The sequence below is a fragment of the Phalacrocorax carbo genome, chromosome 1 (genome assembly GCF_963921805.1).
Source record: "Phalacrocorax carbo chromosome 1, bPhaCar2.1, whole genome shotgun sequence".
Taxonomy (NCBI): domain Eukaryota; kingdom Metazoa; phylum Chordata; class Aves; order Suliformes; family Phalacrocoracidae; genus Phalacrocorax; species Phalacrocorax carbo.
The window spans coordinates 184811948-184830869 of NC_087513.1; the positions used below are offsets into that span (position 1 = coordinate 184811948).

At 42.1% G+C, this 18922-nt stretch overlaps 1 protein-coding gene across 9 annotated transcripts in view; it reads right to left on the reverse strand.

Moving 5' to 3' along the window:
- ENOX1 (ecto-NOX disulfide-thiol exchanger 1) overlaps positions 1-18922 on the reverse strand; it is a 378888-nt gene that overhangs the window by 1880 nt on the left and 358086 nt on the right. For all 9 annotated transcript variants that reach the window (XM_064440830.1, XM_064440825.1, XM_064440829.1 and 6 more), the window contains 2 exons: positions 5392-5494; positions 2308-2393 (listed from right to left, as the gene is read on the reverse strand). In XM_064440830.1, the coding sequence (XP_064296900.1) occupies positions 2308-2393; positions 5392-5494 (189 nt within the window). The remainder of the gene's footprint in view (positions 1-2307; positions 2394-5391; positions 5495-18922) is intronic.

An 18922-nucleotide genomic window follows, 5' to 3' on the forward strand; every position in this document is an offset into this window, starting at 1 on the left:
CCAAGGGAAGGGAGAAAATATCTATCATCCCCTATTTTCCTGAAGAGGTTTGTGCAGCAGAAAGATTAAATGATTTGTTAAAGGTGGTGCCAAAAATCAGTGCTGGAGGCATTCTAAAGCCCCAGAGTAATTAGGTCCATCATTTACGCACTCTCATGGCAGCAACGGATAGCTGGTTACCTTTGGATAATGTATCTGAGCTCTATACTGAGCCCTCAGCCTGCATGGGTATGCTGACCTTATCATTCTTGTTCAGGTGAGGAATGACAGGCTAACCATGGAAAGTAATTGAAATTCATCTCTGAGATTGCATCTCTGGATTGTGCTATTAAAAAGTAATTTGTTGCTACAAGCAGTTACTTCCAAAATAAACCAGCGAGGTCAAATTTTGCGGCTCGTGTTTATTATGCAGCAGGTAGGTCCAGTGATAGCTGCAGGGACTGGCAGTTTGGCACCTTGGAGAGATGGAGACAATGCTCCTTCCGTGAAGGCTGTGTTTGCAAGGTAAGGGCAAACATGGCAGCCTGGCAGCCTCATAGAAGCCAACACATTACTCACATGAGTAGACATTCAAGGACAGAGCCCACAGACATGCACAAGAAGGGACTGAGCAGTGAAGGGGGAGAAAGGTGAAGAGCTCTGTGGGCAGAAGCGATGAGCAGCAGGGCTGGAGCCCAAGGAGCCTGTATTTTAAATGATTGCTGTTGTCATTCAAGATATGCAGAGCTGGAGGGGTCAGCCAGGGGAAAAAGCAGTTGAAACTTAGCCAAACACTGTGTGTTAAGGAAGGACTTGAAAGATGACTGAGGAGATTGGACAGACTGGGTGCTGCAGGAACTGGGGACAAGATGAAGGAAGGTGTACATGTGGCAGAGGCTGGGAATAGAGAAGCAGAAGAGGAATGGTTGCAGGTGTGAAGCCCTGGATGTATCAGGTCTTGGTAAAATCAGATTTTTTTCCAAATTTGAAGTTCACTAGTTTCTCACCTCTTTCTACCACCCTCATCCCTTACTCCATTTTCTTCCTTTTCATTGCGGGTAGCAGTGGACTGTAAAGCACTAGCAAATCTGAGCCGCTGTTGCCTGAAGCTAGTGCCTAAGAACTTCATCATCCTTCCTCACTCATGCATGCAACCTGTCTTATTTCCACTGGGCTTCTAGCTCAGGATCTCCTCCGCTTTTAGCTATACACTTTTTCATAGAAATAGAGAAAGGATCCTCCAGAGGCATGAAGCAGCCCATCAAAGCAGCTGGAAGGTGATCTTGGCTATGGGTGGCTTGGCTGGAGGGAGTGTTCAGAAACAAAATATTACCAGGATCAAAGGAGTTGTGTCTAACCACCATGACACAAGGAGTGCCACCCACATTCTGACTCCAGGTGCACACCATAGCTACATCTTGGCTCCATGTTGCAAGAGGATCTGGGCAAGCACTATCACCCCCATGTGCAGAGGAAGAATTGGCTGATGTGGGTCAGAGCTGTGGCTAACCACAGGGTCACCCCTGCACCTGCTAAGTAACTCATGCAGTCTAGCATCCTGCAGAGCCATTGTTTAGCACTTAGGGTAGCATTCACCTGATCAAAGGTGGCTGTTTCACAGCTGATCTTCTCACCCTTAGCTTGCTTAATATTCAGTGGAGAGGAATAGGCTGTTTTGGGGCTTGACCTCATCCCATCCTATAGTAGATATTTAAAGTCAAAGAATCTTATCCTACGGGTATGTATTGACTATTGACCGTACATATTGATGCATTAAAAAACACTTTGCACACTGTAGTGTATTGGTCTAATTTTTGTGCCGGCCACACCTTCTCTGAATTTAGCAATAAGGTCAGCCAATTCCTTTATGAGGCCATCTCTGCTTCCATGTGGAGACAAAGGGTATGCTTCATGATCCATTCATGTGTTCACGAAAGTTCATGTTCAGTGTGACTCATGACTAACAACTTTTAGAAGAATAAGGAATCATCTCCTAAAACCGCAGTTTGATGGCCGTGGCTACACCTGCCTCTTGTTCTGCTTTCTTTCTCCTCAGCTGTATTTCAGGATCATGTATCATAAAATCAGCTGCTAGTCTTTGCCATTTAAAGCTCTGCTCTTCTTTGCCACAAAGAACATCTAAGCAGTGGGAGGCAAAGACCTCAACACAAGCACATGCACTGTAATTTGCGAACAAATAAAGATTGCAAACCCCCAAGCCCCATATCCCATTATCTTTCTAATGGAAATGCATGAAGAGTTTAACCTGCAGTAAAGAATAATACAATATTTCTATAGAGAAAACAGATTTTGATTAAATTTTTTTACCCTGGAGTCCAACTGCTGCATATAAGACCAAAGATATTCTATATTGGCTCCAAAAGGGTGGACGTGAAGAAATGTGGATATGATACCTGTATTAAAAACAAATGCACACAAAGAACTGAAATTACCTCAGACAATATATCATTAAGATAAGCAAAATAATTCTGAATAGTCTGTTCTTGCAGGTTTTTCAGTATGAATTATGATTCTTATTTTTCTTACTCATCCCAATAAACATAACAAAATGGCATATTTTTAATACAATCATAATAACATGGTAAACACAATAGCTCATCTTAAGGAATGACAGCAGTTAGCAAGTAAGTGACCAAGATAATATACTGATGAATAAAGGGATTTCTAAACAAAGACTTGCTGGAAGCATTTCAACTACCAATTTTATGCTTGATTTACCAATATAAAATTGTAGATATTGTAATGGTAAAATTATTGCTTTTTTCCTCTTCACTGGGTGCTCTGTTGTGAAAACGTTTCATATAATTGTGTCAGAAACCTCACACCCTCAAAGTTTTCTAGTAATTATGGTGATGCTGGTTATGAAAAGTGCTTAACCCGTATTACCCCTTACTGCTGCTGAAGAAAACACAGATCCTTTGTGACATATTTACTTCTTTACTTCTCTTAAAAGAGAGCCATTTCTGTTTATCTTAAGTGTTATTTGCAGGATTGTTGTAAAAGGTATGGAAATAAAAGTGGCTTAGGAAGAGTCAGGATCTAAGTCTAGAGGTTTTTTTCTGCAGTGAAAATCAAGTAACAGCATAATAATGATGGCCAGAGAAAACAAGATTTGGAGCAGCAGAATTGCTATTAAAAGCATGATCCAATTTCTCCTCTTCTAAATAAACAGTGAAAATACAAAACGGCATGTGTGTTACTTACTGTTTGGGGAGAGTTGAACTGTAAGAATCTGAGCAAATATTTTCAACTCTGTTTGGATAGGTTTCTTAGCTGAATCACCCTAGGGGAAGTTCCTTATACTTAAAGCATAAACACCAGGATTAAAAATGCTTACAAATGACAAAAATGGGTCACTCTATCTTGTGTACTGCAGGCCATACTTCTTTCTTGGTGCTGAATGAATTAGGATAATCTTGGATTTCATTTTTTTCCCCAAATACTGGCCATGGTTGAACATGATAAGTAAAATTTAACTCATTTTAGTCTGACTTCACAAAGAACACCTTTTTCCTCCCTCATTTTTCCAACAGCAGTCACAAACTTCTGACCCTGCAGAGGGAGGGGCATGTATTTAATCTTATACTACAGCGAGTCCTAGCAGCAGTTACCTTCTTTGTGCTGTGCATGACCATAAGCACACACACAAGAGCTCTTGAAGCAAAAGCCAAGACCATCACACTTGGATGGGTTGACTGGAAATCCAATTTGTATTCAAATCACATTTTACCAGTGGCATTGAGTTTGTTACGCATGTTCCCAAGGCTTTTCAATTCAAGATGTTCAAAGCCGGCTCTTCCATATAATGTAAAGAAAAAGTAACTTGAAAATATTTTGTAGTTATTGACTGGAGCTCAGTGATAACTTTTTAGCATATATTTTTTTCTTTTACGCTCTTTTCCTCTAAGGCAATATTGAATTCTGTAAAACATGGACAAACCTAGTGAATGGATGGAGGCAAGGTGCATTTCCCCTTGCCACACCTGAACATGCATCAGAGGAAGAGATAACATGAAATCCATCCTGAGCAATCTTTTGCCTTTGAACTGTAACGATGAGCCAGTTGTGGGGGTATTTTGACCAGTAATATCTGGACTGAGATGACACGGTTTATCTGAGTGTGCCACTGGGCAGCTAGTGGATGGGACCCACGTTGGGGCACTGCCACCATTTGTTGCAGTCAAATAATGAGTGACCTAGAAAAATAAGTTCGTTATTCTGTTCTTAAAATCCCATCCTTGCTACCCTTCTCACGGAAGTTATCTTTGAACAGATCAGATACTGTACATTGCATTTAAAAGTTCCAAATTTTATTATAACAAGCAAAGTTAAATCAGTTCATACAACCCACTGTGCCACATCTCGCCAGTCACAGGAAGTTTCTGTACTAAGCCCTTTAAACATTTAAATACATTCTTCACTTTTAAATGGTCTTTTTGGTCTGAACTGTCTGAACCCGTGCCCCAGCAATAAACCAGCAACTTTCCTGGTGCTTAGCACATGCAAATGAATTGCATTTAGACAAATTAAGGTAGTTTTGGAACTATCACCTACCGGGATACTGCTGATCTTGTGAAAAGACCAAACCAAAGAAATGAAACTTGGTCTTTCAGGTCAGCATTTCTGTGAATGGCAACCATGCCACAGGGAGCACTTTGGACTGTGGGCCTTTACGCTCCATGAAAACCTGCCCCACTGAAAGCAAATGCAGAACATGCATGAATATAAATAGGGTGTGTTCCCTCCAAGGGTAGCGTGGGTACAGCCAGCCTTCTTATGTGGCTAAATGCTAGGTACCAGCTAGCTGGCTCACTGCCTATAAGCTTTAGCATTTAAGCACTCTTTAAGAGTTTATTTTAAAGATTTTATTCTAGGTAAGAGATATGACAGTCCTTGTGGTATTCTTTATAAATATTCATATTGCTAATTCCCTCACCTAATGTCAAAAGCATAAATCTACCTTGCTTAATACATCCAGCGTACTGTTTGTTTTTTTTTTTTTTGCTTGGTGGTTTGCTAATATTATTTCCGTCCCCTTCTTCACCATTTTGTCTAATAATCAGATAACAAGTCATACAATTCTAGCCTGCTAAATCTTGACGTAAATACAAGTCTTCATACATTGATGTTGCAAGTCTAAATGCAGATCCTGCAATTTTCTTCATATCTGAAATCCTTTCATTATCCTCTGCAGAATTTTGCAGAAAGGAAAAGTTCACTTGTATTTTAGGATTTCTCTTACTAAAAGCCATTATGAATACAGATGACAAATAAAAAATATCTTTTTTTTTTTACTTTTATTAGCACAACGATGCATGTAAATACATATGTCAAACAAAAACTTGTAAAAAGGCATTTTGTTCTCAAAAATATTCTTTGAGGTTATCTTACCTATTAATAGTGCCTCTTTCTCTGATTTTAGACCCGGGCTTCGTTTCTCTGAATTTTTTTCTCTGTCTTGGTTGACCAATGCTACTGTCAATACATTGATTTCCTATAAAGTTTAAAAAAAAACAGGTGGTCATGTAGGTTTCATTTACTTCAAGTAAACCTGTCTGCTTCCTTTCAACTCTATAAAAAAGATCTTTATTTTATTTCACATGTAAAGATAAATAAACGATTTGTTTGCAGAATATTAAGACCCTTTTTGAAGCACCTTTACGCCAAGAGTTGCCAAGAAGAGAAATTTTGCTTGTGCAGTAAGTAGTAACTTTGTTGCTAGTGCTTCTTCATTATAACAGCTTGAAAGATGTGCCATAAAGCATGGGGATGGTCAGAAAACTCACATTTTCTAGCTATTAAAGCTGTAAATAAAGACTGCCTCTGGGGAACACTGTTGGAAACATTCAGCTACCACTATAAGAGTAAATTCAACAGTCACTAGCAATGTTTCTAGCTACTAGAGCACAATCATCTACCCTGTTATACTCTTCGACCAGTGCCTGGCATGGTGGTGGACCCTGTCCCAAACAATTCCCAAGCACATTTTGGAGGTCAGCACATTTCAGGGACCGTTCCTAACAGGCAGTTTGAATAAAGCTACCTTGTTTTGAGGACTGAAAGAGAGCCAGCCTTAAGGGCAAACAAGTCAAGGCTCCTGCTTTGAGCTCCTTTTTGTACAAACAGGTGGCCTGAACTATCCAAATCTCGGCCAAGCTATCAGATGTTAGCTGTTCCATCAGAAGTACCCAGGCAGTTGTGTGACAGAGATTGCTCTTCTGGGTATGTGTGAAGTAAACAAGTTTTCTCTATTTCAGAGGCATGTAAGCAGCTTCAAAGTGCATTGCACAATATTCAGGCATACACGTGGGCTGTTTCCATGGAGCAACTGATACGCAGTTACTCGTTCCTTGGTGAGGCAGTGACTCACGCTGCTGCATCTGCTCTGTGAAATGCTCAGCAGTTCCATGCAATACCTCAGAGGCAGAGAGCATGGGGCTGGAGGTGTGGTGGTGTGAGGTGGGACTGTGCAGGAATGGTGCTCTTGTTCTGCTTGTGGGAGTCAAGGTAAGCAGCTGGAGGTTGCATGGGACTGGGCAGCCTTAAATGCAAGCAGATTTGCACTATTTGGTGTAACAATGTGGCTTGTCTAGAACATGCACTTGGGGTGGTGCCTTGCTCCAAAATTCTTGGCAAGCATTTCTGGCAATTGAAGAGAGACACCGGGCTTCGGTCGCTCTAGGGCATTTCTGACAGTGTGAAAAATCCATGCTAAAAAAAGGCAAAAACTCCAAAATATGTCAAATCTGCCTCTTTATAGATGACTAAAGGCTTCACAGTCTGTGCGAATGGTAAAAAGAGTCAGGCACTTTCTCATGCTCAATTTAAAAAACAAAAGCCCAACACAAACAAACCCCAACGATGTACTCTGTGCTCCTCATAGGCTGGCTCTGAGAAGCAGCTGCCAGCTACGCGGTGCCTGATGGCTCAGATGCATCTTGGGTTCAAATGTTCCCTCAGATTGTGAAGACGAATGAGTTGCCGTGTGTCAGCTAAGAAACTGTCTGTGCATTTGAGTGACATACACGCATGTGTGTATCCTCAGCACCCAGCAACAAGGGGCTCTGACCGACCTTAGCCCAAGGTGAAGGAGGAGTGAGATGCATTGAGTCACCTGTGGTTTGCTGCAGTTGCAGTGGCCAGCTGAGGCATGTCTCCTAGTCAGAGACCTATGTGCAGTTGTGTACTTGTAACATGCACTTTGCTGTCTTTTTATTCAGTAGAAATGAAATAACTTTTTAGTCATGAATTTTAGTTATTTACTTTAGGTTTAAATAAATTGGACCTTAGAGGTGCCTATTTTATATTCCTCATTGGCTGAAAAGGGAAACTTATAGCACACATTTAGACACCTACAGGTAGGAGGGTGTTTGCAGTTCAAGAGTTGCAGTGATCCCCTCTTAAAATAAAGGTGTGCCTGAGCGCTCTGTCAGCTACATCAACTTGGCACTAACACTCCTGTAGTGTTGCAATGCACAGGGCACGTTGTAGCAGCAGGAGTATGCTCTAAGTTGTCCAGTACTGTTGATTCCCCTCCTGACAGAGCCAAAGGCTAATGCAAATACTCATCTACTGCTGGCCATGACATCCAAAAACAGTGAAAGAAAACCCAGGTAAGAAGCAGAAATCAGAGGAGTGTTTGCATGAATTTATCTGTAAGGGCAGTAATGACAAGGGGGATACAGATCAGAAGAACAGAGCTGGATGACAGATTTCATGATACTGCAGCAGAAGAGCAGAGCAGCAGATGCCACCAGAGCTTGTATAGGTTAAGATGTAGCTTTTGACTCCATCAGAGATAGAAAAGCAGTCTAAAAATAACAATTCCTGAGAGGGGAAGGAGAGAGCAGAGAGATGTGTATTTGATATAACAGGCTACAAACTCAACACACTAGCAGTTTCAGATGGGATTAGAAGTTTTGTCAAGCAGTGATGCAGAGAAAGAAACTATACTCCCATTGGGAGCAACGAACAGATGGATTCTCATTTAATGCCTAGATTTGAGCCTGTGCAGAACATTTTGTATGATTTATAGGACAGTCTAAATGGATGCTAAAGGAAGTCACATCAAGTCTTCCTTAACTGTGTGTTGGTACAGAGGATAAAAGAGTAAAATGGTTATGTGGGAGCCTGAGGAAGCTAAGAGTGGCAAAGATAGCTACCCAGCAAATGACTGGCTTTAGAAGAAGGTTGCAGGCTCTTGGAGGTTTGAAAAGGCGATGTTTCTGCCATCCAGAAGTACCTGCTTCACAGAAGATGATAAATTAGACAACTCTGATGTATTCAGCTGCCCAAAGAAGCTTGCACAGGCCATGAGAAAATCCAGGACGTGCGTGGGCACATAAAGGATTCAGTAGCAATGCTGCTGGGCATTAATAGTGATTTAAGAGAAATGGGCATACCTGTGTCTAAAAAATGAGTGTGAATTTCACCCAGAAACCAGACTAATTATAGTGTAAGCGAAAACCTTAAGTATCTAACTACAAAGTACAGATACAAATCTGGTACCTATGAAGCCCCTACAACAAAACCTCACTCAGTTAATTTGCACATTTTTAGAGGCACTACTTATGCCAAACCACAGAAACAAGACTTTTAGGAGTACAAAGGTGAATGAAGCAATAACTAATTGGAAACAACAGTTAGGACATGAGAAAAAGCTACTGATCACCAGATGCCTGAGAAAAATTATTTAATATATACATTACAGTATTTCCTTTCTTTCCTGGATACCATCATTTATTTGGCAAATTACATTTTCTGAGGCCCTAAGCAGTCTCCTTCAGCAGGTTTCATTAAAAAACGAATATTTTGCTACCATCTGTCAGTTACTGCATTAAAGGACAAGAACACAGCTGAGCGTGTACAAACCAGTACTTATTAGAAGTGAAATGACCTTGCAAGAACTAAATACAGTATGTGGAAGGCTTAATCCAGGTTAAATCACACCTGGAGATCATTAGGGACCTGGCCCTATTCATTATTCACCAATTAGGTCAGGTATTGGAGAACATGGAGGCCTGATTCGATGATGACAGCTCCAGAGCTTCTCAGCATGAATACAACCATTCTGTGTGATGCTCTCACCATTTCCAGCCTGGAGCTTTTCCCTGCAAATGACACTTTAATCCATTAGCAGATGATGAAAAGACAAGGATTTCCCTCATGGGCTTGACAAACACTATGATTCTGCAGACACCTCTTGGGACCAGCACTTTGATTTGGGGCTCCCTGCTTTTGAACCAGGGAGGGAAAGATAGAGTCTTTCTGAAAAACTTTCAGGAGAACTTGCTGGATAAAACAGGACAGCAAATAACAATTTTCTGACATGGACTATTCATTTCCATAGGCAGACCTCTGACACCACCACTGACACAGCGCTGATGGCTATGGAGAGTCATACATGTCAGTTTTCGTATGTGGATGTATACCTTAGCCATGTCCTGGTTGTAAGGTGGGAGACAAGTTGGGTTTGTGTCCACTGTTTCATGTACCCAGGCTTCTTTTGTAAGCAAATGCAGAGGCATGGGCAAGTGGATTGCTCCAAAAAGTGCCTGGTCTCACTGCCTACCATGGCCCAGCATGGAGCAGCTGGGTCCCACACTATAGACACAGCAAATAAGAGCGTGGCTGCTGGGAGAGCTGTGTTTGCCAGAGAGACACAGAAGTCCTGAAGAGTAGAAGAGGTGTGGTGACTTTCTACAGAGGATGGTCCGAGGTACTGTAAGAACAAAAGGCTAGGTCAGCAGTCCAGGGGACTAGCAGATCAGAAAGCCCCAAATATTTAGACGGAGTGACTTGGGTCTTTCAGTCCTTCATTGTTTTCTTTTTCCCCGCTATGGGAAAGTATGATATTAAATAAAAAGTTCTCAATCCAGACGTCACTCATCCTCTACAGGCCACTCTTGCACCAGTGCAAAAAAAGCAGACAGAATATACAATTTCTACTCTTGCGTGGGGCTTCTCTCTTCAGCAAAAATTATTCTCTTTAGCCTAAAAAGTTCAGTGATCCTGAAAACATATGCTAGCCAGCATCCCTAAATATGGGAGAAGTGAGGACTTGCCATTCCCCATAAACACTGACCAAGGGCTGAGCAGCGCTTGAACAGAACCTGCCCTACCTGGAAGCTACTCCTGCCAGAGCACGGTTCCACATCACCCATTGTTCAGGACTCTGCTTGAAAGGCAGAATATGGGATTTAATGAATGTGACATTGAAGACACCTGGCATGTGATCAGGATGCAAATGACAAATATCCAAAGAGCTGAAATACTCCCTCCACTACCTGGGTAGTCCAAATATTTGCTAATTACCTTTAGATCTAGGGGGAATGATGAATGTTTGCATATTGTCTTCAAAGACATCATTCCCTTTGTTGTAGTATACAGGATTCTGTGGAATTATGTGGTGAGGGGGTAAAATAATATGCCTTCTGAATGACCCAGTGAAAAAAAAATTGTACAACACTCTGGAAGAGTTTGCAGGACATGTTGGTGTTTGTACTATATGTACAAAGCCATTTGTCTGAGGCATTAAAAGAGTAGCAGAAGAAGGAAAGACTAGATGTTGGACACAGCCGGCATATGACAGAGCAACTGCTTAATGTTGTTAGATGTAAGGGATACACCACACTTTCTCATCAGCCAGGGGATTTATGAGAGAAAATGAGTAGTAGGAGAAAAAACTATACATCTGAAACATAAGCAAAAATTTTGCAGGCTATTAACAGCAGGCCAGAGAGATGCTGTAGGCTCGAAAAGAAAAGGTCATTTTATGATTTGGGTAGAAAAGAAGAACTATGCACATGTAATACCAAATCTGCAGTCCTTAAACTCTTGAAAGGCTGTACCTGCTCTGAGTCCACAGAACTAGTCTTAGATTCAGGTGTGCTTGCCCAAACTGCTTATTGATGTCCAGGCAGGTTTGATGATTCTACTGCAAACATGGGTAGAAACTGGCCTGCGACATGACAACTGCCAGTTTTTCATTTATTTTCACTTATCTGGCGATCTCTTAAAGTCTGATATAGTTGTGTTTGCTTTGCTGGTCTTTCTTTAAATGTACTTCAGATCCACATCTGAAAATTTAATCATGCTGTTTTAACCTGAATGGAGCCTAATTCAATTTCCAATCAAGTGAATGGAAGCCTTGCAACAGTTACAATGCATATCAAGTCAGCCGTCTCAAATTTATGGGGACATGCAAGGTTGAGGTACAGGACACCTTCTGACAGCTTAACATGGTTGTCAGTTGAGAATGGGCTACTGTCCTTGCCTATTTTCTTATCTATGGTGAATACAAAATTATTCAACCCAAGTTGAGCTAAACTACAATGAAAGTGCTTATTTAAATTTAACTTAAATCATATTACCTTGCAAATGTGGCAATGTATGAGTACACTCACAGGCGGTGACCGTGACTCAGATGATCACAGAATCACAAAAGCACTCAGGTGACCTTGGGAAGTCTCGAGTCCAACCTCCCACTCAAAGCAGGATCAGCTGCAGGGTCAGAGCTCATGGATGCGCAACAAGGGGTGATAGTCCAATGTCTGGATAAGCTTCAGTGATTTCTCTGCAAAATCCTAGTTCTGCACCCTCATCAAATAACACGTGGGATGTGTCATCAACAGATGGGTGCCTCTGTCCCCTGCAGAAGGGATTTTCCAACCACCATCACTCGCTGCTTCCTCTTGATACTTGTGATTAAAGTCTTATCTCCACGAGCACAAAGAAGGACAGAAGTACTGACACAGATGGGGAAAGCCAGATAACCTAATCAAAGAAAAGAAAGTCCCCTGACCCAGCTCCTCGCAGGGCTGTCACAGGAGAGCATCAGCCCCAGGGATCGAGTGTGACATTTATCTTGATAAGTCAACTGAAATGCTGGATCATCTTACAGACTGAGGGGGGCACTGCCTATAGGGGTATGGGACTTGTTATGGGATGTAGGGGAAGCGCACCTTGGGATTGTACAGGACTTAGCTGAGGATCCTTAGTGGGAAACAAAAAGGCAGGAAAAGGGAGGGATCATGGTGATTTGGGAAGGGGATAAAAGGGATTGGCCACATGCAACTGCCGGTCAGTACACTTGTCTGGCCATGCCATGGCTGGATCAGTGCATTACACTCAATTCCTAACTCTTTTCCTGGATGAGGGACTGTATTCTGTGTGCATGGGTGCGTGCAAGGGGGTCTGAGCACAGCAGCTGGAGTGGGACCAGGGGTCAGACAGCCATGCGTCCGGGGTGCCACAGTTAGAAAGACCAGGGTGTGTGTGTCTGCTGCTCTGTGATCACTGGTGATCATCAAGCCAGACTATCCACTGAGTAGGATAATAAGCTTGGGAGCCACATACTGAAGTGGCCATAAGCCTGGGATGGATCCAGGAGAGAGCAGAGAGACTGTGTGTGACCTACAGGAGGGGCCAGGGGGTCTAAGCCAGCAACTGGGGACATCGTGGGGTCTGGGGAATGACCAGAAGAGCTGTTTGTGTGTGTGTGTACACGCATGAGGGAGGGGCCAGCTATGGGATAGGCTGAGAGTCAAAGGCCAGTTACTGGAGGGATCCACATTGTATATATGTGCAAGTCTGCATATATATTTCCCACTAATGGACCTTTATCCTGATCAGCCAGAAAGGGGAGCAAGATGAGGCCATCAGTGCTGTTTGTGTTTATGAATGCCGAGTTTGAGTAGATCTGTGTAGCTGGCTGCATGACATGCATGTGTTGTATATGTGTGTTTGTGCATGTGCCTGTGGGAAATATGTGCTCAGAGTTGCTGCAGGTTGGTCACAAGGAGCTACGACCACCTTGCCTCCGTCAGGCTGCAGGATTCAGCAGCTCCCGATAGCAGCGATGCTTGGTTTGGGCCAAATGGATCTAATTCTTCCTTTAATGGAGCTTGTTCCCCTTCACAGGCTGCTACAGCGCTGTGTTGTGATGTGACGTGTGGGAATTTGGTTGAGTGTCTGAACTCTGAAAGTAACTCAGAATCCTCCAGGAACATCATGTGTATCGCACAGCTCTTTCAGCATGCCCTTTTACAGTGACTGTTTCTGACTCTCTGCTGAATACTCCTCTAAAAATACTTTAATGACTAGAAAATTGCTCATAATCTTTGATTAATATAATTCTTTTGTTGCTGCAAATGAATTGATCTTGTGCTAGCAAATTAACTACTTCCTAGAAATATTATATTTTACAAGGACCTGGTTTATCACAGCCTAAGAGTTGATTTCAGTAAAGTGGCTGACACTAAGTTAGGTGGTCTTGCTGACACACTGTCTATATGTAGAGATGTTTCTTGGCCTTTTCTATGTGCACTGGGATAACTCAGTTTACAGTAACAAATCACAGCGTTGCATCAAGTACAAAAAGAATAAGGCAAGGAATGAGGCGTCCAACTATCTGCCCAAAACCAGAGCTCTCACAAGCAGCCTGTGCTACTTTTAGAGGTGGCACTAGGTCACCAACACAGTGGAAAACCTCTTGGGTTTTGGCGGGTTTTTTTCCAGGTTCTTGGACAGTCCTCCTTCTACCGTCTACCTAGTGAATCAGAAGTCCATATTTGCCATATGCTACACTGCTGGTGAATGTTTTAACAGTTTTTGCTTGTGTGTGACTGGTCTATCATTAGAAATGATACAGACCAGGTGTCACCTTTTCATTCAGATCAAGCCTAAACTTGATAACTTTGTGCTATGCAAGAAACCAGTGTTGCTTTTGTCAGCCACAGCACCTTGTAACTACTTTTAAAATACACTAATATAGAAATTTACTTTTAAAGTACACTAATATAGAATTTACCAGAACTGTAAATTCAAGAGTGTACTGGTATTAACAAATAAACAGTTGACAACTGGGCTGAAAAATTATCTGGCATTAAAATTATAGGAACAACAATGAAGAAAAATTAGAACATCGAATATAAGACTCTGCAAATGAAGCACTTCCAACGCACCTCTATGTATCTAAGATTAGTTTGTCTGATTTATCCTATATGATAGAATTGTTTTCAGGAGTGAAGATTAATTGTATTATGGTGCTCTTGACATCCTATTTTTCCGATCCATTTGCCAGAGAGATGCTTTTAACTTTTTCATTACAAAGCTTTTACTATTAAAACTTTCACCTGCTGAGTTTAGGCAACTAGCAATAATCTGAAAATGCTTTTCTCATTGAAACTATCTCTTTTTATTGTTCTCATTGTATTTGAGCACATCCATTTTATGGAAATGTACATATGCAAAATACAGATGACTAATATGAAAGTTACTTCATGTTTATTTTTAAAAGTATGATCAGGTTGCTTCATTTTCTAAAGCTGGATTTATGTGTAGGTTCCTGATGACTTAACACAGATGTTTTATGTGATGTGAAGGTGGTTGTTTTGCAAGAGAAAAGGTAATTGTCATTTTGCACACTTTGCGTTAGGAAACTGCAGCAAACCAATGGCTGGCTGAACGAAAGCATCTCCTGCCCACCAGCTCTGCTGAAGTCATTGTAGGAAGGGATACTTCATGTTTGCTTGAGACTGAGAACTTGTGAAAGCCCTTTCAAATGGTCTTTAACACAAATATTGCTCTAGCAATATCCTCGAGAATAATGCACTTGTAAAAAAAGTTAACAAGAGAAAAAGGCAATTCATTTCCCTTCTCTGATGTGTAGCATTATTTTGAAATAAAAGGAAATATTTGGGGGGGACTAAACCAATCTTAAATATTTTACCAAAGTGAATGGTTTTCAGCAAGGATTTGTATTTGAAAGATATTAATTTTAGGTATCTGAAAACCCGGGGCAACCCCCGTATTCACAGGAATCTCCACATCTGAACATATGAAAAGTACTTGAAGCAAACATTTTGGAGCTCTCATTCCTTTGGACTGGATCTTGATTAGGATGATAAACTCTTCTTCCAAGAAGAGTGTCTCCTGGGGATATTGAAGTTCCTTTCTCCCTTCTGTCACAGTGTTAGTCTATTCCTTGATGGACGTTAGCAGTTGGAGGGAGCGTGACTGCGGCGTATAACCCCCAGGATGCAGTAGCAGGCTCGTGGCTGGAGCAGAGGTGGCCCATCCTCCTTCAGGTGGTTGCGGGGGAGCCTGAGTGCTCTGACAAGCCAATCTACCTTGTACACTGTGTGGGTTAAGCACACAGTTGCATAAGTATACGGCTGAATGTTATTCCCCACTAGAAATGACAGGATGACTCCTGTATACGTGTGCAGTATAAATACTGGGGGAAAATGCTTTGGGATGAAAGGCTGCACATAATGATCAGATATTATTAAAATGTCAGGTAGCTCTGGGCACTGAAGAACTGTCTTCCTGTGGAGCTCATATGAAATTTAAAGTAAAAAAACTTTTGTGATTCACTGAATGGGTTTTATCATTGTGTCTCAGAGGTCTCTCTTCTCCTCCCTCAGATGATGGGAATTCACTCCAATCAAAAGCCAAGTTACGATGTCACTCTGACACTTTTAATTAGGGACAAGGGAAGTGGTGTGATTTCTTGCTGCACATTGACAAAAGGGTTATTGCTACAGCCCAGATCTGCTTCAGGTAGCACAGTCCGTGTCAGAATATACCTTGGTCTGCAGTAGCCATTTGCTCCCCATAGGGTTAGATCGTGGCTGAAACCACAGAGACTGTGATTCAGCCAGCAGAGAGATCTGCACCATGCTAATGAAACTCTATTGCTGTCCTCTAATGGGCCGATCGAGGGGCTGGGGCAGCGAATGGTAGAACTCAGGTGGATTTGATCTATTGGTGTGTAAGAACTTCTGAAGGGTGAGCAGGATCTTTGATAACACAGTCCTAAACAGCCAGTTAAACTCTTGTTACTTTTCAGGCCTCATGGTATTGAATTCATGAGGTGGTCATTCCTCATGCCTGCTGTGGTAAGTAGGAAAGCTGCTGATCTGCAAACGGTCATGCTTGAATTTATCATACTCCACATGCCTTAAATTGCAGGAAATTACTAGAAATGAGTAATGGAAGGGCTACAAATAAATGCCTGGAATGGAAAAGGCAGGGACTAGAAAGAAGCATGGCCACTTCTCACACCCCGGTCCCATCCCCACTAGGACAGAACCACCTGAACACAGATAGTAAATGGGTCTCTCTAAGCCCTGGGGGCTTTACGCCTTGCTCCAGTCAGGGTGCAGGGTTCTTGCACCTTCTTCTAGCAACACAACATACCCATGATGAGAAACAAAACCCCATATCTCTCTCCTCAAGGGAGAGTGCAGTGCATCCTTGCACTGCACCATTACTCTTGCCTGTTCTCCTTAGACAATTAACTGCATTTGTTAAATGAATTAGTCGAGCGAATACAATCTTGCAAAGGGGAGCACTTACAACAGAGGGGCTGGAGAGTGCACATAGCTCAGGATCTTCTTGGTAAATGCAGCTTTGAACCTTCTCAGGTGGAAGAGAAGCAAATCCCAACTTCTAGCATCCCCTGTGAGGGATGTAACCCTTGAGCTCTTGGGTACAAAAAGACCACAAGCACCCACTCCTTATCCTGAAATGCACCCAGCTGTCATCACCTCATTTTTGCAGCACCCACCTGCTCCTTTGTGCTCCAGAAATGCTGCTGCAAGGCCAGAGGACCCCAGCCAAGCTGAGGCAGCTACTCCCTGACTCACGTTGGCTTGCTGAGGCTGAGGTTCACAGCTTATGAACCCCAGGAACCCAGCAAGTTCAGATAGAAAAGAAACAAGTTTTCTGACATGTGCAAGCCCTGCACTGGGGTTTTCTGGCCTGTGACTTTAGGCCCAAATTGCTTTTATATTAGCCATGTAGAGCACATTTTTTATCACAAGCCTGTGCTGTTCTGTGAAGAGCAAGCCTTTTGAAGATTGGGCTAGCCAGGAAATGGCTGTTGCACTCACAAGGAAATGAAGCAAAAGCATCAGCAATCATTTGAGATCTTCATCAATAAAGGCTACCAACTTTTGTCCCGTAGTCCCAAACCACTGGGATGATTTGCGCAGGCCTTGCACTTTTCTAGCTCCCTCTCCTCTCCCTGTGTTCAAGGGCCCTTTTCCTCTCACCTGGCTTGATGTGAGGCAGTCACACAACACAGAGGTGCCCCATGCTATGGCAGGTGTGTATTAACACATACACCGATATAGGATCCTCACAGCAGCTACCCTTGGGTGCTTCTTTTAAAGGTTTGCACAGCGAAGTACAAGAACTGAACTCTGATGAGTTTGATGGAATTATAGACTTCTCTGAAAATTAAGAGGAGTTAGCTTTTAAAATCTTTGCCTGGCTTGTTGCAAAAATGACCCTCATTTAAGAGTTGTCTTTACTTGTCTTTGGTAAAGATCATCAGTGGTTAACCGTGCTATGTGAAAAGGGAAGACTAGGGTGTAGTTAGGAATAACATCACTTTCAGTGTAGCATGAAGTGAGCAATTTAGTAAAATGGTTGAAATATTTCACCCTGGGTATACTCCTCCTCAGAGTCAGGGATCATCTGCTAACTGCTTGAAAAGCAGATACAGAGGGGAAAAATTAAAGGAAGAATCAACATAAAATGTAGAATGCTTGGTTGAACTTGAGAAATGCTCTGATAACAGCTTCAAGCATTCAAATGGAAAAATGCATCCCTTCTTAATATTATTGATTTCATGTTTGGATAAAATCCCACAGAATATTGTGTCCAAGCTGCTGGAGATGCTAACTGGAAGCAGACAGGCGAATGAGGTCAAAGTCATTACTTTGTTCGAACAATGAAACTCAAACAGAACAAAAAGCTGGTAAAAAACCTTGTGGTGAAATCAGTTTCACTAAGAAATACATTCATTTTATTATGCCTTGGTGATAATGAAGTAACCCTATAAGTCTTTCAGTGAAATCCTGGCTTTTTAGCCTGATGGGAATTTAGTTATCGACTCCAACAGAGTCGGGACTTTACCATGCAATTGCAATCTGAGCATTCAAAATGCTTCTGCAATCAAGACCCATCTCTTCCTTTGGTCTGAACTTGGAGGACTGATAATCTTGACTACCATTTTATAGCACTTTTACAAAGGGCGGGAGTTATTCACAGGAGCTATCCTCCATCTAAGGAAGGCAGAGAGCTGTCAAGGGAGAGCGCCAAACTCTGGAAGAAGATCACTGAGTACATCTGAAGCAAGGCTTGTGTAAAAAAAAATATCTCTCCATTAACAATAGAGGCACGCCATGGGTGTTAACCTTCCTACCCTCAAAATATATTCACCAAGGCTATATAACTGTATTTGCATGCAGTGCCCTATGTATACTGAACTCAGCAGTGAGCAAAAGGAGATTTTTGATCAAAACACAGAATTAACCTATATGCAGAAGGCTCCATAGAAAGCCACTGAACTTACAGAAACAGTGGAAGAATAAACTGACTTTACAGAGTTAGCCACAAATCATGCGATTAGCATTTACAGTCTGCAAAATGTTCTCTACTCGAGCACACCTCCCAGGCAAGACTGTTTTTTTCACGTTGGGACTAATCAGGTCCCAAGAGTCTGGGAACATCCTGGAAAAGGATTATATCTGAAATTATAATTGTCCATTGGCCATTATTTTCTCTTCAGTTAAGACAGAGATGTGAATTAAATATCATTATATGCAGCAATGAAGAGGAAATTAAAAGGGGACAGGTTAGAAGCAAGAAGCAATCTTTTCCTAACCGCAGGGCTGAAGGAAATGAATGCTCAGTGACAGCACCTCTGGCAGTCCTGGGTGTTGAAGCCTCTGTTAACACCAGGCCAGCATCCTGGGCTCTATGTACCGCTTGAGCCTGACATTTGGCCTTTCCTGCCACAGAGTATAGCTGGGAAATGTCAACAGCCGTAACAAATATTACTGCATGTACCTGGCAAGTCACTCATGAAACACCCTTATGACTGTTTACAGAGCCTTGTAAGATGGTT